We start from the raw sequence: 9,947 nt of genomic DNA on the forward strand, positions 1-9,947 counted from the left end.
TCATTTACAAAACTACAACCACCAGGTGTTGGTGTCGTTGATGGTGGTGGTGAAGGTGTTGATGACGTTGGCCAAACGTATGATTATTACTTTTCCGCACATATCGATTGGGTTAAGTAAAGTATTGGAATCGGTTATCGAATTAAGAACCCCTAAAAACATGTTTTCTGGATGTTTTCGGGGCCAGGAAACACGAATCAACTGTTTTTTTTCGATATAACGGAAGAAGTTCGAAAGAAAATAGCAGTGACCGGTTCGCGCATATTTCTATGTTTGCCTAAATACGCTAGGTAGCATAGATATGCCAAGCATAGCCGCAAACGCAACCGACGCATCGTCGTTCACTCTATATGAACAATGCACATGTTCGTTTATGCAGACGACCGTGCGCATACATTATAGCTCGAATCGAATAGCGACGGGTGCGTTGCGGCTTGCGTCTCCGCTATGCTTAGCATAGCTATCAGGCATAGAAATATGCGCGAACCGGTCACTGGAAAATAGTAGCGAATTGAATTCGACGCAGGGCAAATTGAATGGGAGCAAAATCAGTTTGACAGTTTATGTCATCTTGTTAATATTGCGTTGCCATTGTAATTACTTTTGATAAAGCCCGAGTTTCACTTAAGTAAACGATTCAAGACCCATATTTGCTGGAAGATCCAGGTAGAAACTAAGAGTGGCATAGATATTGAAAAATGTTCTTTCTTCTAAAAAAACTTTCAAAAAACTATTTTCGGTCATCCTTTCATCGGCGCTGTATATTATTTTTTGGCTTATATTCCGTCTAACGCATGTCACCAAATTTTAAAAAAACGTTATTTTTAATAACTTTATTTCAGTAAACGTTCCATTAAACAGTCTCAATTTGTATTTAAAATAGGTCAAAAGAAGTTTTAAAAAAAAGTCCAAAAATGTTGAGCTGGAATGATGAAATGGATAATATGCTTGTTGCTCTTGATCGCCAAGTAAAATATTCATTGAAGAACATTAAAATTGCATTCCAACAAAATGGATTATGTTTTAATGCCGAATTCAAACAGTATTTCGCACGGGCTTTGAATACTCGGTAAGTATATTTCTCCATATGATTTGTCCTCATTCACTCATAGTTTTTATACTTTTGCAGTATCAAGGAAACTTGTGATCAATTTGAAATTAATTCAATGTTGGAAGAGCAATTGAACGTTGGTGCATATGTAAGCCCGTATACATTCGATGAATCCCCGTTACTGAGCCCAACCCATGCCCAAAATGAAATTAGGAATATTCGAAAACATGTGACTGACCCGGTTGAAACGATCGATTCAAGCGGTGATGAGGACCCCGCAGGAAATCAGACGAAGTTTAAATCATTCGAAGCGCTATCTACTACTCAGTACAATGATTACGACATACCACCTGAATTAAACGATCACGTTCAATCTGATGACGATGGAAGCCATACTGAAACCCAGAACGCAGTAAAGATGGAGAAAATGAACGATGGAATCCCACCAGTTGTCTTCAATATGTATCACGGTGTAAACACAACAAACAGTAGACCGAAGGTCGTTGATGGTGCCAAAAGTAACAAAATGCCAGGAAGATCAGCAGGATATCAAAAAATTTGGTCTGAATCAGGTTCAAAATCTTCGTCGCATGGAAAATTGATTTCATCAAACCGGTCGAAGAAGCAATTCAAGTGTCAACTTTGTGAATACTCTAGTGATCTAAAGTGGAACATAAAATTGCATATGCGTACTCACACCAGCGAGAAGCCATATCAATGTGATATTTGTCGCAAAGGATTCACAACTCTGCAAAACATGAAAAAGCACAAAATGACTCACACCAAAGAAATTCCGTTCCATTGCCGAGGATGTTTCACTGGATTTTCCCTGATGACCGATCAAAAAGCCCACGAAAAAGTGTGCTCATATCGTCGATATGAATGCCATATTTGCAAAAAGTTTGTCACTGGTGACAAAAAAGTTTTCAAAAAACATATGCGAACGCACAACTGTGAAAAACCATATAGATGCGAGATTTGTATGAACTGCTTCAAGCATAAAAGTAGCCTGAAAACACATTTGAACACCATTCATAACAGAATCAACCTTTAATGGTCACGTTCATCATCAATAATTTCCAGAGTATTGCTCAGCGGCGCTGCTGCCATCCACAGCATATTAAAATATCTTGCTGAGAATGCGTCGTCCGTCGCATGCGAAGGTACGTAGCAGTTTATACATCACAACGAACAAGAATGAATCCATTGTTCTCTTCACGATTATGTGACTCAAAACATTCAAACGATTGAATAGAGAACAATGCATGTATTGTTGTTCGCTGTGATGTATAAACTGCTACGTACCTTCGCATGCGACGGACGTCGCATTCTCAGCAAGATATTTTAATATGCTCTGGATGGCAGCAGCGCTGAGCAATACTCTGATAATTTCAGAACATCCGCTTCATTGACAACAACTAATAGAAAATGTTAAAAATTTTCCGAATAATACAAACAAAATTCTATTCATAAGAATCTAAGAAAAAATCCTACAGAAAACCGATTAAATATAAGCTTCTATAGCACATGGAAAATTGAATTAATACAATAAGGAGACAAGTTAAAATTAGTTAAGTTCAACAAAATGTCGAGTCAACTTTGAAGTTATGATTTTTATTCACATTTATTAAGCGAAAAAAGACAGACATTGTTTAAGCTAAATACACTGTGAAATGTAAATTCGACATTTATTCCATTTTTTCATGCTTTACTCTACTGCGTCATAAAGTGAATTACAATATTTTAAAAATGAATAAAGTTAATTGATTTTCTCATTTTATTCATCGTATGAATTAACAACCAATCGTTGAAAACTAAAATATTTTCAAAGCTTCCATTCAATTTTGATTCAATTCGCTAAAAATTTAAATTCTTCCTGTCTTTCGCTGCAACTAAATTCGCTGTTTCTGTTGCTGAAATACAGCCAATTCATTTTGACAGCTCGTTGGTGGTTCGTATTTGATGGTGACACCCTATCTATTCAACTTGTTGCATAACAAAGTGTTCCACGCGATTAAATCTGGAAGCATCATCATTTTCATCGAATTAATACTTTATTGTCTTGATTTTATTCCAAACATTCCACTAGTCGCTTAAGAGCATTTCATTTTGTTGGAAATTATTCATCAAAACGTGAGCAAGGTAAGAACATTATTTTATGGCACTGTAGATTCGTACACTTAGATAGATTGTTCCAAATTGAATTTTACAGGAGAAATGGCCAATTAATGTATAAATCAAAATTAAGCATTCAATCTGTGATTTGGCATGGATTTATTGATCGAGTCTAGTTAAATTTCTTTGGGCAAAAAATAAAAAAGTTGAACAATATAAAAAACTTTTCCCTTATTAACGTACTACTAGTAAGTTACTAGCGGCCTTTACACACTGGTGTATGAGGAAAAACCATACTTGGGTCTTATGATAAAAATCAGACTTGGGCTCGAATTAATTGGTTAATTTCTATTGTTGCTATGTTGCTGTGTTTGTATTAATGCTGCTATGACACCAAGTGTCAATAACAGCAACCAACTAGTCGCCTTGCTTATCTAAAATACACGATTCTCTTCATTACTAAAATCATATTAACATTTCGATTCGGTATTTTCAAATGTAGTAAGAAAATTGGAAAATGTTGAGCTGGATTGATGAGATTAATCAAATGCTTGCTGCATTCGATCGCCAGGCAAAATTTTCTTTGGGAAACATTAAACGCAGTGGTCTATTGCTCAATGACGAGTTCAAGCAATATTTTTTACAAGCTGCAAACGATCGGTTAGTAGACATATCAGCTATTTAAAGCTGTTATTTGCGTTTTTTATACATTAATCATGGTTTTTTCTTTGTAGGGTTAAGAACACATACGACGAGTTCACAATTAATTCACTCGAAAACCAAGTCAACGTTGGCGCATATGGAAGCACGTCAACCACCTATTATTCTCAGGTGCTTACCAAAAGTCATGACAATAACGGTATCAGTGAAGAAGATCCAGTTGAAGTCATCGACTCAAGCGACGAAGAAGATCAACTGAAAATGGCATGACATACCACCTGAACTAAACGATGATGATCGAAGCGTCGACGATGGAAGCTACTCTGAAATGGACGGCCCAGTGAATGTGGAAGGAGCAGAAATGGAGTATAGTATTCCAGCAATTGTACCAAAAATGAAAATAGCAAGCAAAGACACATCCACTGTTACATTAAGAAACGAATCAAACATCGCCAAAGGCAAAAATATTGCAGCACCATTAACGAAACGTCCAAGAGGCGGTGTTGGAAACCAATTGCAGATGAAGAAGCGATTCAAGTGCCAACTTTGTGAATATGCCAGCAATTATAAGCCCAACATCAATCGAAATATGCTAACACCGGTGAGAAACCATATCGATGTGAGGTTTGCCGTAAAGAATTTTCCCAGCTAAGTAACAAGGAAAGGCACAAAGTGAATCACACTGATGAAATTCCGTTCCATTGCCGAGGTTGTTTCACTGGATTTTCCCAAAAGGACGACCAAAAAGCCCATGAAAAAGTGTGCAAATCACGTCGATATGCCATATCTGCAAAAAGTATGTCACTGCCAACAAAAATGATTTCAAAAGGCATATGCGAACACACAACGGCGAAAAACCGTTTCGATGTGAGATTTGTTTGAAGAGTTTTACGCAAAAAGGCAGTCTGAAGACTCATTTGAACACCATACACACTAGAATCAATCATTAAATCCAATCATCCAATACGATCTTCTTCATGATTTCAAATGAACTCTATCAAACTAAGACGCAATACACATATGAACATCATGCGACATTTTGAAACATTGAATTTGTTATGTTAAAATAACTCATATCTCGAAAATTCTACTCTACGATTTTTCTCTGAATTTTTCAATAAATATTATTCATAAAATCTAAAAATTCAATTTGCATACACTCTTATTTCGTGTTTAGTGAAGGTTATATTTCATTTGTTTTAGTGATTCGCTTTATTTCGAAAAACAATAAAAAAACTGATCCGCTGTGGCAGCGACAACACTGTTTGCCAATTTGAACATCGACTCAGCTGGTGTGTTAGTGTGCGCAATGACGTATCAATCATACAACCACGTTGACACAGCACAAGTCATTTATGTCACGTTGCCATCTTCGAGTGTGTACAACGAAAATCTTGAATAAATTTTTGCCATCTTTAAATCGTATTTTTCGGATTGAACAACCAACGAAGTTAAATTAACAACTTGATCCACTTTCCCGTTATTTTTCCAATATATTCCACGACGAGTGAGTATTGAGTGCACAATAAATTAAGATTTTTGTCATTTTCATACGGTTTTTCCTAAGGATAATCTTATTTTGGAAATCATCTTATTTAAACTGGAATTTGGCTCTTTTTCAATCTCACTATGCCATAAATAATTAATCAGAGTATTTCATAACACTTTTTCAGTTGGACATTGGTTGAAGCAAACATTTTGAAAAAAAATCTATTATATATATTTGGGCCCATGTCTGGGTATAGAATGTGCGATAGTGACGTCATATATTGTACTTTTTTTTATAGGCAATGGCTGATCAAAAAGGAGTGAAACGTCAACCAGAAGGAACAAATGAACCAGAGTCAAAGCATCCACGAACTGACGATGGTGAAGACCCAGCAACAAAGTCAATGAAGCTGACGGATGTGGTGGATGATTGTCTTGAGCGAATCTTTATGCTTTTGAGTCTCGAAGATCTCTTGAACATTGCACACACTAACAAAGAACTGAAGCCGGCCGCAGACATGGCATTCCAGCGTAAATTTGGAAAAATGGAATGGGAACTATACAACAACAGAAGATATTCAAACGGTGCCAATATTAAAATCAACGACAAGAAAACTCAATTGCGATTGTTACGTTGTTTTGGTAATTTAATCACCAAACTAGGTATATGTACTTCCGACGAATTTGGTGAGAAGCTAATTGGCTATGCAAATGAATACTGTTTCGATTCGTTAATTGTCATCAAGATTCGTGACTCTTCCATCAGAAACAACTTGTTGCAAAAGCCATTTTCAAACGTTGATGTTGTTGAATTTAGCGATTGCAGATTGTATGCACATACGAATTTTAAGAAATGGTTTCCGGCAATGCGTCGTTTGGAATTGAATTGGTGTTCGAATTTAACTAAGGGAATGTTCAACATAAAGAATATACCACATTTGGAACATTTGACAATTCGTTGCCACCACAATATTCCCGTGCAAAATATTTGCACCTCATTGCGAAATAATCCACAATTGCGAAGCCTATATTTGCGTGCGTGTTTCCTACCTAAAGATATCTGGAAGACATGCCAAACACTTGCCCAATTGGAATGTCTTCAGATCGGGCGTTGCTCTTCTTCTGGTGTATTTGAAAATATTAATACTGCGCTCAATTTTCCAGCATTGAAACAACTGGATATTAAAATTGGGAAGGATGATCAAATTTTGATAACATCAGAAGAAAATATGATAACATTTGATCAGCTTAAAGATATCACATTGCGATACACGTCTGAATTGTTGCCGTTGATTAACTCACACAAATGGTCCAACTTCTTCAAGAGAAATCAATCGATCGAAAAAATTACATTGCGGTCATTTATTAAAGACGCCCACACCAGCGAAGCCATCATAATTGAAGCTGCACAGAACTTGCCACTACTGAAGGAATTCAACCATTTTGGAACCACATTCACGGTTGATGAAATACTTCGTTTCATCGAAAAATTCAATTTATTGAGCTATGGTTTCCATGTCAAGGGCAGTTTCAATTTCAATGATCTGAAAAAGCATCTGGGCGCAGAATTTCATGTATTAATCGAAGAAGATAAATCATCTATATTGTTTGGTTCCTGTATTAAAGTCAATCGCAAACAGTGACGGATCCAGTACTCAACTTCAACTTCAATGCAAAAAGTTTAGAAATTAAGCGAGTAACATTTAAATTAACAACTAAAATGAAATTATTCTGTAATTTTGATAATTTTTCGTTTATTTATTAAGTTTCAATCATCTATCGAACGTTAAATTTAACCATCTATAGCTAGATCTATCGTAATAAACAATGTATTGACTCAATCATCAAGAAAATTAGAATAAATCGTTTTAAAATTGACTTTTCATTACATTACTTTTACTATCCAACCTCAAAATAGGACATAAAAAATGAATATTGTTAAATTGTTAGCGACTTTGCAGCAACAGTGATTACCAATTAAGATAATATACAGAGAATGACATACAAACGAATAGGCGTTCGTTATTTTACGTGCACTCAAATCAAATCATTTCACTATAGTTATCTCAAGACACAGTTTAAATATATGCTTAACGATACTCCCACATTGATCATTCTTGATTCAATAAATTTGATTACTTTTCATCAAAAAAATACCAGTCACTTTTCACACAAAGGACATTACTGCTTTCTTTGATTAAACAGCTCAATGGCTAATTGAATAGCTGATCGACGAGCAAATTTTTTGGTCTCAGTCATTGGTATCGAATCGACGAAGTAAATGCCACCTTGAAGACGTTTATAACTGGCAAAATCACGCTCTGCTCGCACTTCATTTAAAGCAATGTATTGGGTTTCGAACACGCAGATGTGCTGCCACCTGGTATCTTAAAGTTAAGCTGCTATAACGCACATGCTTCTTGCAAATGAAGAAGAAGAGGAAAGCAATGTCTTTACATAGGGTTGAACTTATTGTATAAATGTCAGAGAGCAGCGCAACTGCAGTGTTCAAAGTGCGATTGCCCTTCGGGGTCTGAAAATGTGTTGTATGTATATTAAGTGTCGAATATTAATTGTATTACAAAATTAAGGTCAGAATCGGTTTTCTCGTGCCAAAAAAACCCCGGGGGACCATTTTTTGTTGAATTTTCAAAGTGCTCAAAATTCATCAAAATTCATAAAAATTTGATTTTTTCTAAAAAAACCGACTGGAGCCGCGCATCACCAAAAATCATTTTTTTTCGAATTCGATGTTATAGTCATGTTTCTATGACCTTCCTACGCAGGTTATAGGGGTACGATTTTTGATGCTTGAAAAAATGTCAAAATCGAACCACTCTACTGCACATTAGATATTATTGTATTGCACACATTCGTTATTGTATTGCAAAAGGCACATTAATTGTAATCCATCTTTATTGAATTCAATAAAGTGATTTGGTCGTATTTTGGATTCGAATCGGTGTGTTTGATTCTCTTCTTCTACAATATATAAAAAGAGTGTAAACCAAGAGTTTAATTATTCAAAATTCTTGAAATCAAAATGCTCTATTCAACCTCTAATTTGGATAAAGAAAACTCCAATCCCTACATTTTTGAGGAAGTGAAAACGCCAGTTGGCAAAAAATCATTGAACAATGATAATAAAAACACATTTCTATTGGCAAATACAAAACCCTGGGCAAATAAACATTTGCCATTCCCAAAAGATTATAAGTTCGAGCCATGTTTTTCGCAAACCAGATTTAAATATTTGACTATCGAACATTCAAAGTAAGAAGTGACGATGTGTGGATTCTTGGACACCCGAAATCCGGCAGCACATGGACAGAGAATATTGTTTGGCAGTTGAAGAATGGTTTTGATTTTTCGGAAGAACCGCTTGCATTGAAGACTAGTCCTATTCTAGAACGTGAAACGAAGCCACTGGTTGATAATATTGAGGCTGGAAATAAAGATGTTGAATTTTTGAATAATGCACTGTCACCGCGAGTGATTCTATCACATTTACCACCAAATCTATTGCCGATAGAATTATGGACGATTCGACCGAAAATCATTTACAGTGCACGTAATCCATAGGACGTGGCTCTTTCATATTTTCATCATACACGAGATTGTTTCAAACTCTTTCCAGGAACCATGGAAGAATATTTCGATATATTCTTGGATAATAGAACTATATATGCACCATTTCATGTCCATATTCTTGCAAATTGGCAACTTCGTAATTTGGATCATTTTCTGTTTTTAAACTATGAGGAACAATTGACCGATCAATTTGGTGCAGTTCAAAGAAATGCCAAATTTCTAGAATGCACGTACGGAGAAGATGAATTGAAACAGCTCATGGAATATAGCTCGATCGAGAATATGCGGAAACTTTATAACAAACCATTGAATGGATTTCAGTAAGCGTTAAAGAGGAATGAAAGAAACATTTTCGAACCGCTTTGTTATCGTTATCAAAATTCATATTCACTAAATTTCTATTCAGATTCTTTCGAAACGGAAAGGCTGGTGAATTCGCTGATGTAATGAGTGAGGAATACATCAAGAAATTTGATGAGTGGACAGCTGCACATTTAAAAGGCTCGGACTTCAAATTCGCCATCTGAATGAACATTTTATTTGAATGACATTTTCAACACATAAATTCATCAGATGCATGTACATTGTACAAATTGCATTTTATGCCATTTTTTACATTCGCAATTTCTCAGTAAATTCAATCAATTCTTTTTTCAAACTTGACCAAAATAATCACACGTTGTGCGTTTGTTACCAATTATCAAATAAAAAATCTTTTTCTTTCTAAAACAAAGTTTCTATCTTCAAATGTTTTTTGATTCAATAAGGAAAAAAGATAACCCGAATATTAAATAAAATAATACATTTAAAGATAATATTTGAATTTACAACAAAAATTTAAAGCTCGCGATTAAGCTTGATTCGAACATGCGGAGTTTGGTGGCTTTTCGAAAAATGACATGTGAACTGGTCTAGTTTAAAAGCGACAACACTGGTCTGTCATTGATTCAGTTGATTTGATTGTGTGCGTGCGTGCTGCACAGTAACGAAACCGTACATTCACTTCGTGACAGCCAAAGTACAAAGGTGATCTAAATTCGCC

The 9,947-nt window shown here is 35.5% G+C and overlaps 2 protein-coding genes across 2 annotated transcripts; both read left to right on the top strand.

The window, feature by feature from the left end:
• The first annotated feature begins 914 nt into the window (after positions 1-914).
• On the top strand, positions 915-4,776 carry LOC116347367 (zinc finger protein 782-like). Its single transcript, XM_031777940.1, has 6 exons — positions 915-1,069; positions 1,130-1,951; positions 3,141-3,193; positions 3,901-3,997; positions 4,130-4,450; positions 4,656-4,776. Exons 1-6 carry the CDS (start codon positions 915-917, stop codon positions 4,774-4,776), a joined length of 1,569 nt encoding a protein of 522 aa, XP_031633800.1.
• Positions 4,777-8,357: 3,581 nt separating this feature from the next.
• LOC116347368 (cytosolic sulfotransferase 13-like) lies at positions 8,358-9,432 on the top strand. Its single transcript, XM_031777942.1, has 4 exons — positions 8,358-8,541; positions 8,589-8,885; positions 8,952-9,225; positions 9,312-9,432. The coding sequence occupies exons 1-4, from the start codon at positions 8,358-8,360 to the stop codon at positions 9,430-9,432; spliced, it is 876 nt and encodes a 291-aa protein (XP_031633802.1).
• The last annotated feature ends 515 nt before the right edge of the window (positions 9,433-9,947 follow it).

This window comes from Contarinia nasturtii, unplaced genomic scaffold (assembly GCF_009176525.2).
Source record: "Contarinia nasturtii isolate CC-2019 unplaced genomic scaffold, AAFC_CNas_1.1 Cnas_scaffold_1840, whole genome shotgun sequence".
NCBI lineage: Eukaryota > Metazoa > Arthropoda > Insecta > Diptera > Cecidomyiidae > Contarinia > Contarinia nasturtii.